The sequence below is a fragment of the Dipodomys merriami genome, unplaced genomic scaffold (genome assembly GCF_024711535.1).
Source record: "Dipodomys merriami isolate MVZ:Mamm:240054 unplaced genomic scaffold, mDipMer1.0.p SCAF_35, whole genome shotgun sequence".
In the NCBI taxonomy this organism is placed as follows: Eukaryota; Metazoa; Chordata; class Mammalia; order Rodentia; family Heteromyidae; genus Dipodomys; species Dipodomys merriami.
Genome location: NW_027205048.1, coordinates 15,069,125 through 15,094,686, shown reverse-complemented (window position 1 = coordinate 15,094,686; position 25,562 = coordinate 15,069,125). Strand labels below are relative to the sequence as shown.

Genomic DNA, 25,562 nt, shown 5'->3' with positions numbered 1-25,562 from the left:
TCGAGTCACAGACAAAGGTGATGAAAACACAGAAAACAAACAGCTTCCTCCCAGAGAAAGGAGATTGCCACTGACAGCTGCGACATTAAGCCCCTCACACAGCAAAACGAGGCCCAGGGGCTTTTGATTCAAGATACGATTTTTCTTCTTTTTCACTGTCTAGTATTACATGTCCAGAAATAGGGTCTCATTTGATGAAAAGAAGAAGGAAGAGGAGGAGGAGAAGGAGGAGGAGGAGGAGGAGGAGGAGGAGGGGCAGTTCACGCCTGTAATCCTAGCTGTTCAGGAGGCTGAGATCTGAGGATCATGGTTCAAAGCCAGCCCAGGCAGAAGAATCTGTACAATTCTAATCTTCAGCTAGCCAAAAGTGGAGCTGGGGCTCAAGTGCTAGAGCACTAACCTTGAACAAAACAAGCCCTAGAACCGACCAACTCCAAACAAAGAAAGAAAGGGGGAAAAAATGAAGCACAATCTAGCACCAAAGAGTGAGAGGAGCTGGAAGTGTGAAGGTGTGTGCAGAGGCTGGAAGGCTGTGGTCTGAGGAGACGGACATGAGTGAAGCTCCAAGGTCCCTCCGTGGCTCCGGCTGGGCCTGGTGCCCTGCCCGGGGCGCTGTGCGATCCCACCAGCACCCCACCTGCCAGATGACGCAGCCAACTCCCAAGCTGCCAGCCATGAATGATGGCCGCATCCAGCGAACCTCAAACAACGACCTCTGAAGGAAGACTCATTTATTAGTCCATCCCTGGGGGCTTTACTCAGTCCGTTGCTGTTTATTCCTTCTAAGTTTGCTCCACCATAAATGTCATGGCTCGATGTCTGTCGTGTTTATGACGAGGGCCTCCTTCTGTGAGCCAAACATGGTTTGTTTCAGATCACCAAGGCCTGGCCCTGGGAGTCCTGCTGAGTGTCCTGTGTCTCCTCGCTGCTGGCTTTGTGGTTTATCTCAAGAGGAAGGCCCTGATCCGAGTGCTGTTCACACATAAGAAAACCGCCATGGAGAAGCTGAGGTACCTGTGTGGGGCTGGCTGTCTTTTTGAGAAAGGATGGTTGAAAGAACAGTCAGCGAACCACTTCTCACCTCATTGTCCTTCGCAGAAAGAGGGGCAGATGCCTCTGGGGTGTCAGGTGGCCTCTTTCCAGAATATTCTGGTTTGGGGTTTTGTCCATTTCTGCCAGACCAGCTACCTGCTCTTCACTTTCCCTTCAAACAAACCCTGCACTGTTTCCTGCATAAATAACGTTGTCAGGGGTGAGTCCTGCGGGGAGTTTCCCAGCCCTTCCGAGGGGAGCGCGGCCGGCGGTCCAAATGCACCCAGACATCAGCACTGAAAGGCAAGCTTCAGACAAACTACCTCGCAGCTGCCTCCAAGCTGCGTGTCCGTAGATTCCCAGAGCTCCTGTGACACAGGGGCGGCTTGGAGAACACACAGCAATGGTTGATCATCCCCTCAGAGTGGGAGATAATTTGACCTTTGCATATGAATCACCTGTAGGCAAAAACAGATGGAAAGGAAATGGGAAAAGTGAAGCCAAGGAGAAGGGGAGGCGCCCTTGGTTAGCGTGTACGGGTTTTACCTTGCAGGGGTGTGCGCCCCTCCCGGCCGGCCAGCGGCTCCCATCCTGGACAGGCTCACCCCGCCCACCTCGGGAAAGGCCCGGTCAGCAGGCCACCCTGCTCCAGAACTTCCAAGGTAAGCTGAACCGGCCTGACGCTCAGTGTTCCACAAACACGTGAGCTGTGCCACACGTAGGAACCGGATCCTGCTGGGTCAGTAACTCCAAACAGCACTTACTGAGCCAGTCTCTGGAATGGTCCGGAACTACAGGAGTCTCTGTAGTGACCCCCTTCTAGATCTTCCAAGGCGCAAGATGAGCTGCCTTCGTGGGGGTTCTGCTAGGAAAGCGTTCCGAGCGGGCTCCTCAGCCCAGGGCCCCTTGTTGATTTCCAAAGGCGACCGCTAGGCGTGAGGAGGGCCGTTGGTAGACAATATTCTCATATTTGATTTTACCAAGTTGTTTTGGGTTTTTTTTTTTTTAGTGTATCCACAAGAATTTTTTTTCTGGTGGTAGTGGGATTTGAACCCAGGGCTTTGCTCTTGGTAGGCATCTATGTCTCCAGTGCTCTTTTCAGCTGATTATTTTTTAGGATAGGATCTCATTCCTGCCCAGGCATCTACCTACTTTAGTCTTCCAGAAGTTGCTGCCACCACAGACACGTACCGCGTGCCCAGCTTGTAATGGTTAGGTAGTTACACAAAGGGCTGTCAACTCCGCACATCAGTCTATGGGTACCGTGCTCTTGATGAGTGTCAGCCTTCCATTCCAGCCTCCCTCGATGAGGCCAAGTCTTCAAGGACTCTTCTGCTAGGGCTGGCCTAGAATCACAGTCCTCCTGATCTTAACCTCCCAGGTAGCTTTCACTGATGAGCACAGGCCACTGTGGTCAGAGACATAGTCTCTAGAACTGTTCTGCCAGGGTTAGCCTCAACTGTCGATCCTCTGTTCTCAGCCTCTTACGGAGCTAGTATTACAGGTATGATTCCCTGGCATCTGGCTCAAGAATTTTTGAGCCTTGAACTCTGCCGTGATTTGGATATAAAATGTCCCCCACAGGATCACGTTTGGACTGCTTGGTCTGCGTCTTCATTCTTGGTACTTCTTCAAGACCTGCACCTGTTTGTTAATTGAACAAGTTTAGTTGTTAGTTTACTGAGTCTGGGAACCTGCAGTCCGCCAGCCTCTGCTCCTGAGTGGTGGGATTATAATGGTGCACCACATCCCTAACTCAACCGTTTGTAGAGATACAAATCAACCCCTCTCTCTAGTCCAGATTTGGGGAGCAGGTATATTTCAGTTGGAATCTTTGGATTTAAAAGAAAAGAGTCCCCCTCTAGGCACCCCAGACTTCTTTCCTCTTCCCCGCCCTCCTCTACCTTTAGTGATCGCAGACACTTTTTGTGACCCCTAATGGGCTGGCTCTCCGCTTTCACCCTGCAGGACAAGAGATGGCCACCGTGTCCGGGTGCTGACGTCAGCAGAGCCCCCCACACCCGAGCCGCGCCTCGGCCACCATCTCCTCAGCGAGTGCTCCTGCCCCTGCCCCTGCGCCAGGCCCCACGCGTGCCCAGCGGCCCCGCCAGACCCCTGCCTGCACACCCGGGACTCAAGCACACCCAGGTATGCACGAGGTCACTCACAACCAGACCTGGCTTTTGCTAATGTGGACTTGCAATGTCTCTATGAAATGAAGATGATTTGGCTATTTAGATGGTTAAACAAGACACTCAGAACACAGCATTAGAACACGGCCTAGACTACGGCAAGAAAGCTATCAGGTTTAATTTACTGGTAGTAACTCTGTGTGTGTGTATGTGTGCGTGCCTCTCCTCCTAGAGCCTTGTACTCAGGGCCTGGGCCCTGTCCTTGAGCTCTTGTGTTCAAGGCTAGTACTCTACACTTGAGCCACAGCTCTGCTTCTGGCTTCTTGGTCTTTAATTGGAGATAAGAGTCTCACGAATTTTCCTTCCTGGGCTGGCTTTGAGCCACAGTCCCCAGATATCAACCTCCTGAGCGGCCAGGATTACAGGTGTGAGCTACTGAGGCCTGGTTAGTATGTTTTGTTTTGTTTTATATTCAGCGTATTTAGCGTGCCCATGCAATCAGGAGTGGGGAAGCTTTTCTCTACCAGGAGCTATCTGGCTATCTATATCATCATCCTTGGGCCTAGAATTGGAATTTCAATTTGACAAAAGCTGTTAGATTTATTGAATTCCAGGCCTCACCAGTGGTTGCCTATGCACAGTGAGACCAGATGGTTTGATGGGGCCTACACAGACATACAGGGGCCAGGTAATGCCCTCAGGCTGGACGTCGGCATCCTGGAAGCACAAGGCGATGGGGAACGGTCGGGCACCAGTAACAATGCACCCAGCAGTGACACAGAGACAAGCAGTCCAAGCCGATGACCACTCAAGGATAATAATGGCTACCCTTCCTTACCGCTTTCACCTTCAACGTCAATTATAAGAACTTTGCCCCCTGTTGAATTTCTCTGGTCTAGCTTTCACACTGTAGTGTAGACTCTTCAAATATCTCATTTTTAATGCTGTGGATTTTTTTTTGGGAGGGGGGGTGCAGGTCACTGTTGGTTTGGACCACGCCTCTGACCTTTCACCACAGAAAATGAAGGGGGGGAAGAAGCAAATGAGAAATACAAAATAAGTTTTGCCTTAAAGTTCTTCTTATAATTTCTATACACTTGTATGTTTTAACCTAACTTATTCTTTATGTACACAACTGTATACATGCTATTTGTGTTTTTCTTTTTTACTTTGAAGCCATCCCACATCTCATGGTATGGTAGATCCTCAGCATTCTGTCAGCAATGGCACTTTGCTTGAATAGAGAATAATTCAAGTTCTTGCCAATGAGTGGGCATGTTTAGATGTCTCTGACCTTCGTTATCTCTCAAGCTCTGTTCAGAAGATCTAAAGAAATCCATTTTGTACCTTTTCATTCCCTTAAGGAAGATTCCTAAAAATATCATCTGAACATGCAAAGACTCATAATGTGTTAAGTATTCATCTAGGGCATTTATGTTCCATATCATCATCAGCTTATCCATCTTTGCTGGTACCAAATATGAACATTTCAACTCTTGGCCAATTTGTACATAAAGCATAATCCTTCCAAATTTTTTTTGCCAGTCCTGGGACTTGAACTCAGGGCCTGGGTACTGTCCCTGAGCTTCTTTTGTTCAAGGCTAGCACTCTACCACTTGAGCCACAGCACCACTTCCAGCTTTTTCTGTTTATGTGGTTTTGAGAAATCGAACCCAGGGCTTTATGCATGCTAAGCAAGCACTCTACCACAAAGCTACAATCTCAGCCCCCCTCCAATTTTTTTATAGCTAATAGCTTGATCCATTACTGAGATAGGGTATGGAAATGTCCAGCTATAATTGTGTGTCAGCGCATCAGATTTTGCTTCCAGTATGCTGAATCTCTTGCTGTTTGTAATACACATAATTGAGTTTATTATGTTTTCTTGATGAACTGTAAGATGCTTCTGTCAAGCTTTGGTCATCTTTGTTTTAAAGTCTACATTTTCTGATATTAATATATCTAACTAGTTTTCTTAGAAAAGTATGTCTTCTTTCCACTTTTTCAACATTAGCTTACATACGGCATTATAGTTAAAAAGGTTTATTTCAGGCATTTCATTCATTCTGCCACTCAATATCTTTTAAGAGCTGTCTTTAGATCATTTACATTTAATGCAATTATATTAGGATTAAGTCTGTTATGTTTGATTTCTTTCCTCTGAGTTTTATTTCTCTGTGCTCCTATTGCTCTTCAGCATTAGTCACTGAGACATCCACAGTTCTCACTCCTACTCCTGGCTGTTGTCTGGCTGGAATCCTTCTGTGACATGTGATACAGATTAAGTACATGGTTTCTCTCCCGCCACATAGAGGGAACTGCAGTTAATTCCAGGCAGGTGTGGGGAATGTTTGGAGGTGGCTCTTGTTAGGAGCACAGATGGAGCACACTGACCTTCAGTCCTTCACAGAACCCCCATTCCCTGCCCTGCCCGCCACGACGTGCCAGACAGGAAACACGGCCACAAGCATTGAACTGGCCAACCTCACGCTGAAAGGACAACCAAGCTCTGCACAGGAGACACTCAGCCTGCACACGCTGTTCTGGTTAATGTGCAAAATCAAGGGCAGGTGAATCCGCTCATTCTTGTGTCAGCTATTGTGACACAGTAAAGTGAGCCCTGGAATTTAAGCTCCTCATCCTAACTGCTCTGTCTGGATAAAGGGAGAAAAAAACTTTAATTTCCTTCTCATGCCTCCAGCTAGCTCAAAGGAAATGACTCAGTGGATTATTCATCTGGTTGTTAGCACCCTGTGCCAAGCTTCCCTGGGCCCCAGCCTGAACAGGTGCGCAAAGTGTGCCTGGAGAGAAACAAAGGCAGGCAGGCAGGAAGGCAGGCAGGCAGGCAGGCAGGAAGGAAGGAAGGAAGGAAGGAAGGAAGGCAGGAAGGAAGGAAGGAAGGAAGGAAGGAAGGAAGGCAGAAAGGCAAGCAGGCAGGAAGGAAGGAAGGGAGGGAGGGAGGGAGGGAAGGAGAGAGGAAGGGAGGGAAGGAAGGAAGGAAGGAAGGAAGGAAGGAAGGAAGGAAGGAAGGAAGGAAGGAAGGAAGGAAGGAAGACAGGGAGGAAATAAGACAGGAAGAAAAGGCAGGCAGGAAGGGAAGGAAGGAAGGCAGGCAGAAAGGCAGGCAGGAAGGGAGGGAGGGAGGGAAGGAAGGAAGGAAGGAAGACAGGAAGAAAAGGCAGGAAGGAAGGAAGAGAGGGAGAGAGGGAGGCAGGGAGGGAGGAAGAGAGGCAGGCAGGGAGGAAGGAAGGAAGAAGGCAGGAAGGAAAGGAGGGAGGGAGGAAGAGAGGAAGGAAGGAAGGGATGGAGGGAGAGAGGGAGGGAGGGAAGGAGGGAGGAAGGGTAAAGGAGGAAAACAAGGAATTAAAAGAAATCATTTGCCAAGGCAGGGCCTTGTATAGAAGAGCTCTGTGCTTGGCATCAGTCTGCTACCTTGCCTACTTGTCAGATCTGTGAACCACCAGAAAGACATCCCCAGAGCAGGGAGATGAGGTGTAAGCCCATGAACTATGTCTTACAAGGAGGAGGCAGGCGACAGGGTCCGCAGGACCAAGGCATCCTCAGAACACCTCAAGCACACAGAGTGAGCATCCACCGTCCTGCAAGAGGGGCTGGAGCTGCTAAACTTAATTTAAAAATAAGGATAGCAGGCATGGCTCAATGGTAAAGCACTGGCCTAGCAAGCCTGAGTCCCTGAGTTCAAATTCCAGTACCCCCCAAAATTTAAAGACTAGAAGAGCCAGGCAGGGGTGGCTCACACCTGTAATCCTAACTACTTAGGAGGCTGAGTTCTGAGGATTTGGGTTCAAAGCTCAAAGTGGTAGAATGCTAGCCTTGAGGGGAGAAGCTCAGGGCAGCATCCAGGCCCTGAGTTCAAGCCTCATGACCCACAAAAAAGACTAGAAGATATGGGTCACGTGGTAGACACCCCTCACTCCTCAGCACCCAGCTGTGGGGGGCAGGACGCCTCCAGAGGAGGCCTGCCAGACTCCTTGCACATGCCCCGCTGCAGTCCTTCCTGCCATCTCTTCTGATCCATCAGATTCATGGATCCATTTACAGTTTAAACAAAAGCATGCTTAGTATCACATCAAAGAAATAAATTTCTCAGCTCACAGAGCATTCTGTCTGTAGGAGAACAGGCTGCAAATTCTGCAGATCGAAAGGCAATTTTCTGCTGTCAGATTCCAGCGTGCCCCTGGTCTAAAGGGGCATCTGCCATGCCTGGACAGGGCATTCTTCCTGCAGGCCACTGGCTCAGCACTTACCTCTCCCCCTTTCTCAACGTTTTCCCTGGAGCAGCTTCTGAATGCGAGTGAACACGGGAGCCTCTCGCCTTTGCCTAGTTTTATGTTTTAAGCATCCAACTTCCTGGGAAATGATGCAAAGTGATTCTCCTCATGGATTTCTATGAACTGCAGGGCTGCGCTCGGTGGCTAAGTTGGCTTCTCTAGTAAGATTAGCTCCTTCAACAGACTAGCAGGAAATAAAGAAAGACAGGTGAGTCCCTCTGTCACAAAGACAGACTTCTGTGGAATCAGAGTCTTTCCCTGAGAAGGGTGACAGGCTCATGAGAATACTCAGCAGCTCTTCTTCTGCGCTGCAATTCCATGCTGCAGACGTACAGCGGAACAGTGGCGGGATTTATTTCTTCTTATCCCATTTATATGTGTGTTTGTATGTATTTGCAGGGCACAGGGAGCAGTCCTGGTACTGAGGTTTGGTCTCCCACTTGCTGGCAGATGCTCAAACACTGAGCCACACTTCCACTGTTGGGGTGTTTGCTGCTGTTGTTTTCTGAGATAGGATCTTACTTCGTGCCCAATGTATGCCTGGACTGTGGTCCACCTATTCAGACTTCTCATTGTTGAGAGGATGACAGGCACATCCCACTGTGACCAGCTTCCTTGCATCTCCTGAGGAGATGACATCTCATGAACTCTTCTGCCTAGCCTGGGCTAGAACCACAGCCCTCCGACATAGTTTTGGAAGACAGGAAAGAAACACCCAGACTAGCTATATAGGTAGAGAGGGGGATCTCACGAAGTTTTCCTCCTAGCATCCAACTGTCACCCCCCAGTTTTCCACTCTTGTTTGGCTAGGATTCCAGGCATAGCCACTGGCGCCTGGCTTCTACTTGTATTCTTATGTCCAAATGTCTTATGTACGTGTGGATGTATGAATGGTCTGTACGTGGTGTTTGGGTATACACGGAGTTCCAGCGGTGTTTGAATTAGATAGCCAATGCTTCTTGAGCCCAAACTACATGGCTGAACCCTTCACAGACATTTCTACCCTCTCTGTGCTGAAGCGGAGATGCGAGCATTCACCCCAGTTTACACAGGGGGAGATGGCACAAGGAGCTACATGTGTACTGGAGACGCGGTGCAGCACCAACCTAGGAAGCATGAGGCCCTGAGTTCAAACCCCAGGACCATCAGAACAAGAAAAGTAAAGGCTACCGACCCCATCAGGAAGACATCCAGAGGTGGGAGAGCCACATGTGGGGGTGGGGGAAGTACAAAGGGAACAGCCCGAGTTCACATAACCTAAGCCCTAGCCACTGCCCAGTGGTCACAGTTACTGCCTTACCGGGCGCCCCCCCCCCAGCCATCTTTCATGCATCCCTTTCCAGTTTTCCCACAGAGGGGCAGGTGATGGGCCCGGCCGCCTGGCATGGTGCAGAGCCTCTGTTCTGCATGGAAGAGGCTGTAGCTCTTTCCTTTTCCTTGGGACACGATCAGGCCACAGTCCCTCCTGTCTTTACTGTCTACCTGCCCTGCGGTGGACGCCTGCAGAGCTGCTGGGGAGGGAGGTGCCGGGCTCAGTGCTTTCACAGATCCTGCTTCTAGTCAACCGCCCTGCGTCTCTACTGCACATCACTGACACGCCTCATGCAAGGCTGCACCCGAGGCAGTGTCTTCCAGAAAAATCAAGCCTTGCTCTCATAGCCACAGGAGGGGCAGTAGTATTATGGGGGACCTGAATCCCACTCAGAGGGGGGCCTGATAAGCAAGAGCTCCTCAGCACAAACACTTTGCCAGATAGAAATGGGACAAGTCACATTAATGTAAACCATAACTTCATGCAAATCAAGCCATGGCCAGCAGTGAGCCTCCATCTCTCATCTGTTCAACACGTGCATGCGGCTTGGGAGGAATGGGGCATGCGCCCTTCTCACTATGTGGCTGGCTGAGGTCTGTCCAGTCTGGAAGTCTGATGCGAGTGCCTGCTCATGAGACATGCCAATATGGAATAAAGAAGAGGAAAACTGTTCAGCAGGGTGTGCCCAGTAGGATGTGAAAGGAGAGAACTGTGTTCCATCCCAGCCTGCATTCCCACAGCAGGGACAGCAGCCTTCTCTGCCTTCTTTCCAGACCGCGGGTCTTCCCGGGGCTTGTCCGTAGCCTTCCCTTGAGGCCCCTTGCCCACCTGCTGCCTATATTCCTGTCCTGTCCCATCCCGCAGTTCACTGGGCTGTTGGCCTCAGCAACCCTGAAGCAGCCCTGTGCACACGGTAACATGTAGCAAGGCCCTGGAGTGGATTTCAGACGGGGAACATGGTGTCCTGACACAAATCAGTTATGCTCAAGGGACCGTCACACTCTGGGAGTCCCGGATGGATGAAAATTTGAGGCTATTCGTCCTATACAGCTAAAATTAGCTACCGAGGGCTCTGCCCCTTGCAATTCCCCCCTTGCTGAGGGCCTAGAATTTCAGAATCTCCAGGTGAACTGGGCCTGGTGTCACATACAAGTTACTCACGTGACAAGTCACAGACCATGGCTAAAGTGTGAATGATGTGGTGGGGCACCTCTCTCCACTCTCTCTCCTTTTTCTCTTCTTTCTTTCCCTCTTCTCTGGTTTTCCTCTCTCAATTCTCCTTTCTTCCTTTCCCTTTTTTCTTTCTCCTCTTTATTTTCACTTTTCTCTTCCATCTCCCTCTCCTTCTTCTTCTCTCTCTCTCCTCTTTTCTCTTTCCCTCTTTTCTCCCTCTTTCCTCTTCCTTCCTCCCCTCTCTTGTTCTTCTCTCTCACTACACATACACACATGTACACACACATACGCGCGCGCGCGCACACACACACACAGAAGTTTAGAGAGCATAGAATTACCAGGAAATCAGGCACATGATTGCAAGAGTCAAGGGCTTGTTTATTTCCTGCTCATTCCCATTCCTGTGAACTTGTTGTTGCCTTTGTACCCCAAGTGTCTCAGGCCTCATCCTGTGTTTGCAGTAGGTAATGTCCTGTAATTAGCTATCCCTATGACACAGCGGGTGATGCAGGAAGCCATGTCTCCCTCCCACCTGCCAGCAGGTCCATTCCCAGAAGGGTCCCTGTTAATGACACAGTTAGAACACAGTCTCGGTTCTACCTCCCTCTCTCTGCAAAGGGGGATCACGGAGACTTTCAAACAAGCACTGCCCTGGGGGGAGAAGCTCAGTGTTCTCTGCAACGCCAGCAACCGTCCAGGCTCTCACTCTCAGCTTCTGCGCTTGGTGTGAGTGTAAGTTTGCAGCCCATTGTCTTCTCTCCACTCGGATGGTTCTACGTCAGCTCTTTTGTCTTCTCTCCACTCGGATGGTTCTACGTCAGCTCTTGCGTATCTGCCACAGCCTTCTCCTCCATGCATGGTATTTCATCATAGAGCCATGCCGCTGTCTGCTCTGTCCTGCCCCCTACCGATGACTGAGAGATTGTTTCGTCACTGGCTACATGCAGTAGGCGCATCCGTGTCCACGGTGATGAGGGTGAATTCCCACAGGCACTCCAGCTGGGCAAACACCAGGCACACTCACAAATTTGGCAGACATGGTGAAGCTCACTGTAAATGGTGCCCTATTTCTGTACCCCAGCTCTGAACCAACAGTGTGTTCAGAGATGTTCCTATCTTGGCCCATCTGACTGGTTTTCTTTAGTTTTTTAGAAAAAAATGTTTGCCTCTTTAAAGTGAGGTGAACGTTTCTGCACAGAGTTGAGACAAGTCTGGTTTTATTTTTCATGAACTGCCTCCTCATCTTTCTCCTTTATCATGCTGGAAAAGGCCACACCAAAATTACGTCCTTCCATTTCGTATACTTCCATGGTCTTCTTTTATTTATGCTATATTAATAGAAGCGTTTAGGCTTATGAATTTCCCTCTCAACACTGCTTCACCTGTGTTCTAATTTGTAGTGAATTTTATACTTTTAAATAGTCTAATAACCAGCCAACTTAGTACATACCTGTAGTCTCAGCAACTGGAGACTGAGACTGAGGCCGGAGGATCACAAGTTCTAGAACAGCCTGAGAAATTCTGCCTCAAAATGAATTAGTCTACCTTTTTGTGTCCTTTGGTCCAAAGGTTGAACTTACTCTATTTTTTAAATATTTAAGATAAGCCAAGCACTGATGGCTCACGCCTGTCTTCCTAGCTACTCAGGAGGCTGAGATCTGAGGATCACAGTTCAAAGCCAGCCTGGGCAGGAATGTTCGTGAGACTCTTATCTCCAATAAACCACTAGAAAACCACAAGTGGCGCTGTGGCTCAAGCAGTAGAGTGCTCACTCACCTTGAGCTGAAGAGTGCAGGGACAGCGCCCAACCCCAGAGTTCAAGCCCCATGATCGATCAAATAAATAAATATTTAAGATATAGGAAAATAAAAATAAAAAATTCAGTGACACTTGTTACACAGACATAACTTGTCTAAATTTTATAGCTAGACCTATTTAAATCTGACATGTAATATATACATATAGCACCTTAAAAAAAAAAAAAGAAGAAAAAGTACAATGAAGTTGCTAGGACTTATTAGGCCCCTCCAGGTTCAATCATTGTCACAAATTCGGTGAGTGCTTTTGTTTTAGTGGCTTTGGGGTTGAACTCTGGGCTTTGCCGTTGTTAAACAGGCACTCTACTACTTCAGCCGTGCCTCAGCCCTTGTGGCTTCAGTGTTGTTCTTGTTTGGGTTTGGATTTCGGTAGGGCCTCACATCTATGCCAGACAAACCTGGTCCTACCATCCCCTATTTGTGCCTCCCACAGAGCTGGGCGGGGGCGTTGTCCCTCCATGCCCAGTTTTTATTGTTGAGATGGAAATCTTGCTAAATTTTTGCCCAGGCCAGTCTTGAGCCACAATCCTTTTGACCTCTGGCTTCCTGAGTAGCTAGGATGACCGGCATGTACCACACTGCCTAATCGAGTGTCGGTTTTGTTGGAAAGCCTTTGAAACATTCTATGTAAACACACGTCCATGAACAACATGTAATATTTTAACTTGACATGAACAGTATCAAGATGTACTTTTCCATGCAATTCATGCTTACGCTGATTCGTGTACTTTGGGTCTTAGAAGTTCTCTTTGGCTCGGCATGAAATATTCTGTCTTGTCTTTTACTTAAGTACAGTTAGGAAAAGTGGCTCTAATAATGCCCAAAGCGGAGTAAAGTCTCCTCCTCCTCACTGCGGATCCCTGCGGGCTGTGTGCTGTGGTGTTTTCTGACATGAGCTCAGTAGGAAATTCCCTGTGGGGTGGGTTTGTGTGCTCCCCAGGAAGGGTTTGTTCAGCCTCTGCTGTGTCCCCAGGTCAGGCCCCGTTAGGGGCTGTGCTACGTGGCTGGGGGCTGGTGAGCCCCACACCTGGTGTGCTCTCAACCTCCAGGCTCAAGCGTGACTGGGGCCTTGGGTTCTTCTGGCGTGGTCCACGATCACAGCGGGGGACCCCCTCGATCCACTAGGGACAGATGGTAGTATGTGTTAGGAAAGAAAAAGAGCAGAAAGGCAAACCTCAACACACAGGTTTCATTCGGGAGGAAAGCCTGGGATGACAGCCCAGTCTCCTTCAGCCCCAGCAGAGGCAATGGCGTGCCCCTGGCAAAGAGGGCCCTTCGCTGTGAGGCAGGAAAAGGGACAGGCGGCAGATGGAAACGGGATGAGGTGGAGGCGGGTGGAGCAATCTTATTTTGACTGAGGAGTTTCAAGGTGTCAACAGCATCTGTGTCCACTAGGGGCCTCAGCGCCAGTCACGACCTTGGTCTGAGGCCCCCTTCCAAGACCGCAGGGTGCGTTTGTTCAGGGGGAGCGGAGGGGACAGGAGATGACGGCGCGGTCAGCAGCAAGGATGGTTCTGAGGTACTGCCATCAGTGAGAGGTGAGTGCGTTCGAGTCGTTTTCCATCAGTATGTGCGTAATGGAATTCCTAACCTCTGAGGCTCCTTCACAGAACCCAGCTGCCAGGGCATTTGGCTTCTGCTCAAAGCTCCTTACTTGATCTCTGTACCCCCAGCATCAGAGGGGCTCAACACTTGGCTTTTCTTGACTCCACAGTTGCCACCAGATCCTCTCATTTCTTGTTTCTTATTTTTTTTCTGTGCTAGTACAGCAACTTGAACTCAGGGTCTTAGTACTCTCATTGGGCAATACCACTTGAGCTACATCTCCACCTCTGGGTTTTTTGGTGATTAATGAGAGATGAGGGTCTCACAGATTTTGCTGCCTGGGCTAGCTTTGAACCATAGTCTTCAGATCTCAGCCGCCCACGTAGCCTGGCTTACAAGCAGAGCCACCAGCACCTGGCTAAAATTTGGGAAGAAAAATTTGGGGAGTACCTTGACCAGAATGCTTCCAGATTCCGTGCATGCCTTCCTTTCCACTTAGATTGGGTCTAAGAGCATCTTACTTACCTACTTGTTATAAGCTATGTGATGCTTTAAAACCATTAAAAGTATTTTCATCCATCCACGGTGGCTCTCACAAATAGCCCACCCTGTGACTAGCTGCAGAAGACTCACACTTAGCTTCGGTTACTTTCCCAGTGCCTCCGTGTCAATGGTTTATAACATCTCTTTTGTTCTATAAGTGGAATTCTATTTTTGTGTGTATTTGCTGGTCCTGGAACTTGGTCTCAGCGTCTGGTCTGGACACTGTCCCTCAGCTTTTCATTTTTGCTCAAGGATAACACTACCACTGGAGCCACAGCTCTACTTGTGGCTTTTTTTTTTTTTTTTTTGGTGATTTGTTGGAAATAGGAATTTCATGGACTTTCCTTCCTGGGCTGGCTTCGAACTGCAGTCCTCAGATCTCAGCCTCCTGAGTGGCCAGAATTGTAGGCATGAGCCGCTGGTGTTTGGCAGAATTCTAAATCTTTGAGACAGAGACTTTGGTGTTTTCCTACCTAGCCCTTCCCCCACCCCGTGAGCTGTGTGTGCCACTGCCGGCGTTTTCTCGTGATGACTCCATCCTTCCTGCGGTGATCTCTCTGGAGAACGAGATGTGTTTGTTCCTGCTTGTCATGTGGAAGCTGGTAGCAGTTGTGAATTCCTTATGATGATGTCAAGTAGAAGAGTTATAGTTGAAGTCAGGCTTGTTTTCAAATGTCTAAAACACCTGAACGAGGTGGCTGGTGATGGAATATGGTCTGAGGTGCTGTTGACCAGCGTACTTTTGATTTTCCTGCAGATCTGGAAGAGGTTAGAAAGGAAATGGAATGAGGTTCGAATTCATTTCCTTGTTTAAAATGAAAATAGATCTGAGGAAAGATTAATCAGATGGGAGCCTCCTGGAGATGATCTGGACCAGGCTGGACTGGACAGGGAATGCCAGGATTCACTTCTGCAGGTCAGCAAGGGGATCCCAACCCTCCCACACACACTGAAGCACGCCACAGGGGCTTCTGGCCCACTGTCCAGTGGGTTCCACGTATCCATACCTCATGTTGGAAAAGAGCACACATCTTCCGGGACCGAGCCCTTGTTCCATGGCCATTTGGTTCCCTTTAGGATACAGAAAGCCAGCATCTTACCTGGGCACCATATTGGAATGAAGCCATTTCCAGGTTTCCTTCCAAACTGCGTCCTGACTTGTGAGAACAAGGGACCATGTGCTGTCCTTGGTGCTAACGCCAGAAGTCCAGTCAGCCCCTCAACTATGTGGACTTTTACCACTCTTACCTCTTATGCTCTGCACTAGGGGATACTTCTGAGAGAATGAGATGAAGGAAGAGGACCATCAGCATAAATCAGGCCTAGTCTAGACCAGCCAGAATGAATGGCCATCCTAATTATCAGTTTCCGTGATAAATCCAAATATACTGTGATAGGCTATAACATATACATCACTTTTTCTCTGGTATTACCATAAAAACCTGACATTATCTTTATTGCCAAGACTAGAGGCTCAGTCATACTTAGCAGCAAAATTAGTATCACTTAGTAATGAGTTATTTGATCCTGTCTTGCCGTTTTATGTGCAAGTACGTTCATTTTTTACATTAGACGCTGAAATCCTGTTCATCCTTTTTGTTCCATTATAGGAATTAGAGGTTGGCCTTGGCTGATCACTCTGAGTCTGTTAGTGGGGTGAGCTGCTCTCTAAAGACAAATTCACCACAAGAGTTGTAGAGAGGCGGAAGAAGCTGACATCACTCCTTGGTGACTGTGTGCCAGGTGGATGCTAAGGGCGTCAAGGCCCAAGTGAGGGACTGTTGTGTCTCCTCTCTGCCCGCAAGGAACCTCACGTGCTCATGGGCTACTGAATGCAAAGCCTGGCCAAGCGCACACAGCTCAGCCTCCTTGGGCAATTCTGTGGTCTTCGTTCCTAAGTGGTTTGTTCAAGTCCTTATCCAGCAGCCTGCTGATGCTGCCTTTCGTGAAATCTAATGTGGAAATGTCCCTTGTGTGTGACCCAGCCCCACCTTCCCACTGCCCCCACAGAGGTGGGTGAAGACCTCTGCGTGGCTCCTCTCCTCTGCATGGATTTGTTAGCTGGTGATTCCACCCTTTCATTCTCTCCACTGAGCTCCAGTGGCTGACAAAAATGTGCTTTCAACGTCATAAGCACTGGGAGAGATTTAGCTTGTGTTTTCAGCCCGTTTTTAGGCTGAGTCCTGCGACAGTGCCTATGTTCTGCTTTGGGTTTTGACACTAGGGTCTCGCTGTGTGGTCCAGGCTGTTCATGAACTCCTGGGCACAAGAGATCCTCCTGCCTCACCTCTCCCAACCACACCTGGCGATGCCAGTGAGTTACGTCAGGCATTTACCAGGCCCTGCACCATTTCCCACAAGCCTTTGCACCCAGGCATTCTTCCGGCTTGGGCGCCAAGAGCAGAATCTCAGCCAGAGGAGAGCTATGTCAGATACTCACTAACGTACCACCTCTGTGGGAGCAAGGGTGGGACACCAGAAGAGATGGTTTGTGGGTTTGCTATCCTACTCTTTCTTCATCTGTTCTCTTGTTTCCATTTAGCCTTTTAAAAGTTGTAGAGCAGGCTGGGAAGGTGGCTCAGTGGTAGAGCGCTTGCCTTGCATGCATGAGGCCCTGGGTTCGATTCCTCAGCTCCACATAAGCAAAAAGAAAAAAAAAGCTGGAAGTGGTACTGTAGCTCAAGTGGCAGAGTGCTAGCCTTGAGCTGAAGAGCTGAGGGACAGCGCCCAGGCCCAGAGTTCAAGTCCCACGACCAGACCCAAAAAAAAAAAAAAAAGTTGTAGAGTGCTGGGAAGGTGGCTCCATGGTAGAGTGTTTGCCTTGCATGCATGAGGCCCTTGGTTCAATTCCTCAGCACCACATAAGCAGAAAAGGCCAGAAGTGGTGCTGTGGCTCAAGTGGTAGAGTGCTAGCCTTGATCTGAAGAGCTGAGGGACAGGGCCCAGGCCCAGAGTTCAGGCCCCACGACCAGCAAAAAAAAATGAAGTTGTAGAAAGAAGTCCCTAGGAATGCTGAACCCATGGGGGCGAGGGAGGGGCGGGAGGGGGCGGGGAGTGACCACTAAGAGGCCACAGGAAAAGGGGAAGGTAGCCACTAAGAGCTGAGCCCCGGGGACAGGTGAAGGATGGTCACTAGGAATGCTGGGCCAGGGGACAGGAGAAGGTGGCCTGTCCCATCATGCAGTGCACCTACAGTTGTGGAGAAGGGAAAGTAACGTGTGGTGCTTGAGAGATTTCCCAGGCTCCTCATGTCAGATCTTTGTGTTAACTGAGAGGTGCCTGAAGTCACAGGAGAATCCCCCTCCCCTGTGGAAATCCCAACCGAAGCTGTATCTGACAGGCCCCCTGGCCCCCGAGGCATGCTCAGAGCTACACAATTCTACCAGCAAGGCTTTCCACGTTGGAAATTTGGGGGAAGAAAAGTTTGCCAAGGTTAACGGTGATGGCCCTGTTTCCTTGTACAGGGAAAGGGGTTCCATGCAGGAAGTGAAACCTTCTAGAACGTCTCAGGGAGCAGCGTCTGGTTCTGGAGCTGAGAGGACACTCACAGTTTCATGTTTATTCCAGGGACCCTGTAAGCCAAGCCCCCCTCAGAAGCCTCTGCCGGCCAATCCTTTGAGCAGAGCACCCCGGCTCACCAGCACCACAGCGGCCTCGGTAGCCAGGACCCCAGGCCAGCAGGAGCCTGGGCCCCGCCCAGCCCCCACCAGGTGAGTCTTCCTCTTTCCATCCCCATTGGGCAGCTGGGACAGGGGAGGGGAGGGCTAGGCTGTGCTTCCGGCCTGCCCCACAACAGCAGCTGGTGAGAAATGCATGTGAAAATGACCAGTCAGCCCAGCTCCGACAGTCCCAGGGGCCACACAGCCCTCGGCAGTGTGCGGGGAGGACGGAGGACGGGCTCCCGCTCCCGAGAGACCCACTTGGCCCCGTCCAGGGATCCCAGTCTTGGACCTGTGAGGGCTGAGCAGAAAATGTCGGGCAAAATGAACTGAGGTGGGGGGCTGGGAGCTTCTTTGTACAACTGAGTCACCTGCTGGGGTGGCCTGCCTGCTCCCCACAGCGCACAGACGGATCCTCTTACACCAGAGGCTGGCCCCTTCTGCACAGGAGCCGGTACAGGGCCTTGTGGAGGTACAGCCAATTTCCAGGGATTCCTGCCAGCTAGGTATCCAGCCCAGGATTAAACCATCTTACTATAAGTGTACTAAGAACAAAGATAACGACCACTCAGAACGCCACTTTCCCTTTGCTTTTACACCTCTTGGTGACACCCCAGTGGGGATACTTCCCACTGGGCAAAATGCTACAGACCAGGCTGTGCTTCTCTGGCGGTTTATTAAACTCAGAGAAGCACACAGTGGTGCTGAGCTCACAGCCAAACAGCCCTTCCACCTCCCGTGCCCTGGCAGGATGCCCGCATTGTGAGCTCAGAGGAACCAAAGGTACCGACGCTGAGCCAGCCCTGCACTAACTCCTATCTCTGAAGGGGAAGACACACTTTAGTGATTTCATTACAGCCCTTGGGAAGAACATTTGGCCTGTGAAAGAAATAGCTGCCTAATAAATCTCAGAGATAAAGCTGGTTTAAGGGTGGGGATGATGGTTTTAATCCTGGCTACACGAATGCAGAAAGACTGCATCGCCTCTTGCTTTATCTCATTGTGGTTTGTAGGTTGAACTTGGAGTTGCTTTTCTTATTCTGTTTCATTGGGGGGCGGGGAGTCCACTACAATGACATGAGGATGAAGGAAGTTTCCTTTTTTAAAATGGCCTTAAAATCCAGTAGCTCCTGGCAGGTGGTGGCTGCAAGGGTAACACACTGTCATTCCAGATCCTCTGGTTAAAGGAAAATGATGACTAAAGTTAATCTGATGAATTTCTCCCCCCTCCCCCAACCATGGCTACTAGAAAACTTCATTCTCTGAGTGACTCACGCCATCTTCCTGTTTGTACGGTGCTGTTCTGGAATGAGCTGGTGGATGGGAGGGGCTGCCTTGGAGAAAGCTTCCGTTTGGTCCTTGGTTGTAAGACATTGGGAAATCTGGGTGCTTGAGCCTGGTCCTTGTGATCAACAACTCCTTCCAGAAGGAATGATGGTCTCCAGCTCTCTTAATGCTGAGACCTCAGAAGCCCACAAGAGTACAGGAAAAGACTGGCCCCGCCCTGGACAGCCATGTTTATAGAAGTCACTCCCAACACCTCTGACCACCATTTTGTTTGCTTCTCCTTCAGACCTGCTCCCAAGTATCCACCCCAAGTGTCCAGAGGCACCCGCTTTGCCTATGTGAAGTGAGCAGCAGGCCCACCGACACCTTTGTTCCACAGTGAAGACAGAAGTTTGCACTATCAACTCCAGTTGGGAGTGACATTTTTTTTGTACCAACTTTGAGGGGAGGGGGGGGAAATGTTCTTAATCTTTAAAACACCAATTATCTTCAAGAACTTTGAGCTCCTGCGGCCAGTGCTGTGCTGTGCTGTGCTGTGCTGTGGTGCTCTGTGTACTTGCTCAGGTACTTGTAAATTATTAATTTATGTGCAGGGCGTTCACGGCGCGGTCGCGGCGGTAGCCGCCGCCCGCCGCTGTTTCCCATGGAAGGAGGGCTTGTCGTGCTTTGAATGCCTTCACAGTGTTGCAGGCTCCCGCCTGGTGCGATTCTGGACACGATGTTTACTTTCTGATCAAGGCTCTAGTAGAAAGCAGCTTCCCAACCACCCGCAGCGCAGCTGTGGTGGTGGCATCAGACCCGGCTCCAGAGACCCCTGTAGACGCTGGAGTGGTTTTCCTGAAAGCCTTAGCTTGGGCCAGAGCTGAGAACCTGCAGGTCCAGGCTGGGTTTCGCCTTCAGGGAGGCCTTGGGCCCTCTGCACGCTGATGGCCCCACTTGGCCACGCAGAGATGATAGGGGAGGATCTGGCTTCTGGCCAGGGATCTCTGGAGAGAACCTGAGAGGCAGACAGGAATGTGGAGGTGCGGTCACACCAAGCCAGCCACCCAGGCAGACACTTGACCTTGAGCTGACTGGCCATGAGCGTGCTTGAAGTGCAGACCATGAGGGGATCTCAGTAGTGCTCAAGGTTTTTGCTTTATGGAAACAATACCTTTTTCTGGCTGCTCTTCACCAAGAGCTGGCAACAGACCCACTATTTAGATGGGAAGGGTGATGTTTCTACACATGCCCCAGCACTTCAAACCTCCATCTCCCTGTACTGTGTGGAGCTAAGCAAATTAGTGCATTGTCTTCTCATCTGCAAGACAATGACCCCATGTTCAGACACATAGATGAGGCCTTCCGTGGGACCATGATGGTTTTCAGATATGAACTAGAAACCACTCAGTTCTGTAGATAAAATCTACAGAAGTAGGCAGCATCCTCAGCCAAATGGAAACTACAGCCAAATGTGCTCCTTGGTACAGCCCATGTCTGCTTCCCTTGTTAGTAGACACTGTACACCGAAGCCTGAGTTACCATGCAGTTCTGTCTGTTTTCTCAACCAGGTGACAGGAGTTGTGCTTAGCATAGTCTGAACCTCAAAAATTTGCATCCAACCCCTTGAGATCATGCAGTGTGATAAGGAATTCAATTTCCTGATCCTGTATTTTCATGAAGGACAAGCTTGGGCACACTGCCTCTTCCGCCTGTCACTCTCCCTGTATCTGCCTGGAGAGCTGGTTTCTTGAGATCTTTAAGGTGCCTGATCCACATGAATAATGAGGTCAAAATGCTATCCATCTTCTGGTGGGTCAGATCTGACCAGCTTCCGCATTAGAAGGCAAGAACTAACTGTTCCACAGCTTTATGATAAGACTTTCTTCAGGGTCATTTCAGTGGTTTTCCTATGCCTTGAGGCAGAAAGAAAAATATGTGCCAAGAATCTTGGCTTGCCTTCCAGAAAACACAACTGCCTTTAACTTTGCCCATGCTCTCCAGTGTATCGAAGGCAATGATGTTCGTGACTATGGATAATTGATCCGTGGCACAAATGGCACACAAAAAGGAACCTAGCTCTAATACATTCCAACTCCTTTAGCATGCATTTATTACATAGTTATTTCTTAAAATTGTAAGGCCATGTTAGATGCTAGTACTGCTGAGGCGATCGATGCATACAGAATTGCTGCGACAGATGTTACATTTGGTAATTGTAGGAAGGCCAAGATACTATGGAAAAGGTTTACAGAATTCAATGGTGCATTACGTGGGTACTGACTTTCTTAGATGCCCACCTCCTTAGATCTAAAATTTAGGCCCTCTTCCTAGTGGAAGTAGAAGATGTGAACCAACTATTTTTGTTGTTGTTCTCATTTGTTACATAGAACCAGGGAGGTTAAAACTGTGATCTTATGCCACTTCTTTGATGGCCACTTCGGGGCTGTGGCCAGGGACACATTCCTATCTCCATAGTGCTAATTGCTTTTGTTAGAGCCATACAACTTATTTCTGAGTAAGAATATATTTAATCCCAATAGTTCCTCTTAGTACACAGATAATACAAGGAATGTTAAGCTTTTAAGATGCACTATTCATCAGATAAAGAATACCTGGCAATAATTTCCACTGTAGTGTAACTTTGGAACCAATAACTAGGGTTATGGTTTGCAGGGGGGAGGGAATGTATGTCTCTCTTTTTATACTCCTTAAATGATGGAATATAGTTTTTAAATCAATGATGATATTTCAATGGCAATCTAACTATGCTTTGATATTTTTAATAAAACTTTACAGGCATGGATGATAGCGTTAATTTGACTGAGAAGGTCTAGCGTCCAGACATGAGGCTGAAAACGGCTTCCTCGCCTTGGCACGGCCAGGAGAGGTTTTAGGCTCCCAGCCCCCCCTCGTGTGGAAGGAGGCGGCGAGCCTTCCAGGCATCCCATATAAACGCTTATCTCCTGACACGGTCTCCACAGTGTGTCTTCCTGACACACCAAGAGAAACAATCCATAACATTTTCCATTTGGAACTCTGCACGCAGAGGTGACACCTCCAGGGATGAATTTCTCCGGCGTACACATGTGGGATGACATCACAGAAACCACAAAAGCAACAAATTAAACTCAATGAGAACGAATTCCTGCCCTCCCCCCCCCGCCCCCGCCGGTCTCGGAGGGGACATTTTTATGCCTGCTTAACTTTATTAGGAATTCTCAGGCTGAAACTACAGACCATTGTTCTCTGACAAATCAATACAACACATCAATGCATCCTGGAAAACTGCTAAAACTCTGGTCTATGTCAGAATATTCTTAGGAGCCTGTGAGCCCTTGGCGGTGCTAACCAGAGCCAGGAGCGCGGTGGACAAGCCTGCCCGTCCATCCTCCTGCCCCCTCATAGATGACGTTTACCAAGCATTCTGAGCCAGTGAGACCCTGACGGGGCTCAATGCCTGGGCAGCAGGGACACACCTTCCCAATGCCCCTGACCTCCTGCAGTCTTTTCTTGAGGCTCACATGTCAAAAGTTCAGCCTTGCTAGGTAGGGCTCCCCTAAGCAACCAGAGAAGGCTCAGGACAGACCTGATCAAATCCTTCCTCACTGCTCTGAAAATTGTCCCAGCCGTCCAGGCACCAGTGGCTCATACCTATAATCCTAGTAACTCAGGAGGCTAAGATCTGAGGATCATGGTTTGAAGCCAGTCCAGGTAGGATCTCCAATTAAAGACTAGAAAGCCAGAAGTAGCTCTGTGGCACAAAGCTCAGGTACAGCATGCAGGCCCTGAGTTCAAGCTCCAGACTGACAAAAAAAAAATGCCCCAGCTATACACAAGTAACTAACATTCAAGTCACACCAGCCCTCCCAGAGCACTCGCAGTACCCACACTCACCAACAGATGTCTCTATTCCACACAGGCATACACACACACACACACACACACACACACACACACAGTCTCACACAATCTTCCCTCACACACATACATACACATACACACACTGTCTCACCCTCACATGTGCACATATACACATGCACACAGTCTCTTCTTTCACACACGCACACACACTGTCTCTCTCCCTCTCTCTCTCACACACCTGTGGTGGAGTGGACGTTGCAGTGTCCCCCTCCTTTCTCCTCTCCTCCTACGCTACAAGCCAGCCCAGTGCTGCCAGTCCCCCCTCCCTCCCTGTGGTGTCAGCAGCTGGTCCATCCACACAGCTGGACACAGAAGCCAAAAACTAATGCATCTATTTGCCTTTTCCTAGCACCATACACAAGTGCCTTACTCAGACCAAACCCAGGGCTGAGGCTACTCCATGCTCGGATGACCAAGCCTCGAATCCCAACTCCAAGCCAGCAGGGGGGTGACGGCAGCAGAGCAGAGCGGTAGACAGTGGACAGCAAAGCCCAACCTCCTCCAAGTCATGGCCTTGTGACTGGGCAGCACCCCGCGTGGGGTCCTGCAGAGTCCCTTCTATGGGCCGTCAGCCACACTGACCTCCTACCCATGGCCCTGCTTGGTTAGAAGAGAGAAAGCAGTTCAGCTATGATTACAAAATTCCCTTGTCTCACTAAGTTTCCCATTGCCATCTGTTGCTCTGTAGCTGCTTGAAAACTGTGCTAATGTAACAAGTGACACTCTAAAACAGTCCTTTCTATGCAACAAAGACCCTGCCAGGATCCAGGTGGCCATGTGCGAAGGTGCTGTTTTCCTGCCTTTGGGGACCCCCCCCTTATTTATTTCTGGGACAATAATTGCAACTTACAATCTACACACACAAACACACACACACACACACACACACACACACACACACACACACACACACACCTGTTTCATACATGAAAAACTAGAAAAAGAGACACTGCCTATGAAATTTCAAGTGCCCACTGAGAGCCAGCAATTGCACATCCAGTTGTTCTCCATTGAGCGCGACCTGGATCCTTGGGGTTGGGTGCCCTGTAACCCGCCCTGATTTTCTGCTTTGTCTTCAAGGAGGCTGTCTGTGCTCCCTGTCATTCTCTTAGAACGTGACTTTTTGGTCCTTAATTTAGCACATTTGAAGAACATCGGGATCATTCTAGTTTTACAAAGAAGTTAAATGCCGGTTTTTGTTCACAGCCTATGAATAGGTACCTTCATCAGGCAGTGATAGGAAAAAAACCAATCTGACTCTAAGGCAGGACAAGCAGAATTAAGGAACTAATCATCCCCTTAGCTCCTTCTTCTAGGCCAATATGGTAGGTGCCCAGGAAGCCACAGCGCAGCTCCGATGCTTGTGACAGCCAAGACTCACCTTGGCCACAGGCCACTTACACTGCAAAGTTAGCATGAGAGCTACATGAGCCAGCACAGCCAGCTTGTAGTGCATCATCCATTTAGAATGCTTTGGTTTGCTTTTTTTTTTTCCACATAACTTCTTATGTTACATTCTGTTACTATTGTATATGTTACTCCTCTGGGGGATCTACAGGTAAACTCAACAAATGTCATTGTTAAGAGTATTGTATCCAACAAATAAATGGTAAACAGGTAAATACAAAGTGTGTCACGTTCATTACTGAGAATCTTACACCAGTGGTGGGGAAGCCGTTATGTGTATTCTGATTCATGGAGTGTTCAGAGCAGAAATGAAGAAGAGTGTTTGAGGGCAGGTAAGCGAGGGGGCCTGCTGCCCACTCTCTCAAGGTGAGAGTCAGGGACAGAGGTGTTCATGCACACACTGGTGAGGTTCAGGGAACCACATGCTCTTTGAGCATGAGTTCATACTTACAAAAAATAAACTTTTAATCACTTCATTGATATAAAAGATAAATTTTTAAAGTAAGCAATGACAGAACAGTTCAGACATGCAGGCAAAAAAAATGGAAATCAGCATGGTAGGTACTTGATTTTTGTAAGTAGCATTTCATCTGATTTCACAAAATTACAGAAAATATGCATGGACAGATGATAGGAAGATGATAGCTAGCTAGCTAAATAGATAGATAAATGAATGGATAAACATTATTAATGAATAGATGATAGATATAAGTGGATGGATGGATGGATTGAATAGACAGATAAATAGATGACAGACAGATGATAGATTAATGGATAGGTGGATTAACATCTATGGATAAACATTTATGGATAAAACATCCATAAAATGGATGGACAAAGAGAGGGAGAGGGAGAGGGAGAGAAAGAGAGATTGGTTACAAGAATAAAGGGATCTTCATTCCAACCAGGAGTCACTCCAGACATTAAGATGGGATGCACTCATAAATCGAAATGAATCGAAATCTCTTTGTACAACTACATAAAGATAATTTTTAAAAATTTAAAGAGTAAGGGGATCCTCATTCCTATCTGGTGCCACGCATAGCAAAGCAAGTAGGCTTTGTGCAGTCAGTAGATGACTACACATAGCCAATAAACAGAACCAAACTCACATATCAGGTGGGATTCTCCAAACACACAGGATGTAACTTCCAAGTGCCTGTGGGGAAGAAAAGAGATCATCAAAAAATAAATTCCGTGCCCTACAATGCAATTAATTATTCTTTCCTCAAAGATGAATTTTGGACTCTCTGAAAACAGCACATTCCAATTCAGATGGTTCGAGAGCGGCCCAAGAAATTTGTAGTTAGCAAAGGCTTCCAATGGAATCTTTGAGTCATGAAGATTTATAGAAAAATCCTTGCCAGATGCTAGTGGCTCACACCTGTAATCCTAGATACTCAGAAGATGATATCAGAGGGTCATGGTTTAAAGCCAGCCTGGGTAATTAAATCCATGAG

The 25,562-nt window shown here is 48.7% G+C and overlaps 1 protein-coding gene across 1 annotated transcript in view; it reads left to right on the top strand.

The window, feature by feature from the left end:
- Positions 1-24,306, top strand: part of LOC138803857 (disintegrin and metalloproteinase domain-containing protein 12-like) — a 274,347-nt gene extending 250,041 nt beyond the window's left edge. Inside the window, exons 19-23 of the mRNA XM_069987927.1 lie at positions 875-1,010; positions 1,586-1,694; positions 3,001-3,180; positions 17,414-17,556; positions 19,079-24,306. Of these exons, the coding sequence (XP_069844028.1) occupies positions 875-1,010; positions 1,586-1,694; positions 3,001-3,180; positions 17,414-17,556; positions 19,079-19,139 (629 nt within the window). The 3' untranslated portion in view covers positions 19,140-24,306. The remainder of the gene's footprint in view (positions 1-874; positions 1,011-1,585; positions 1,695-3,000; positions 3,181-17,413; positions 17,557-19,078) is intronic.
- Positions 24,307-25,562: the final 1,256 nt, after the last annotated feature.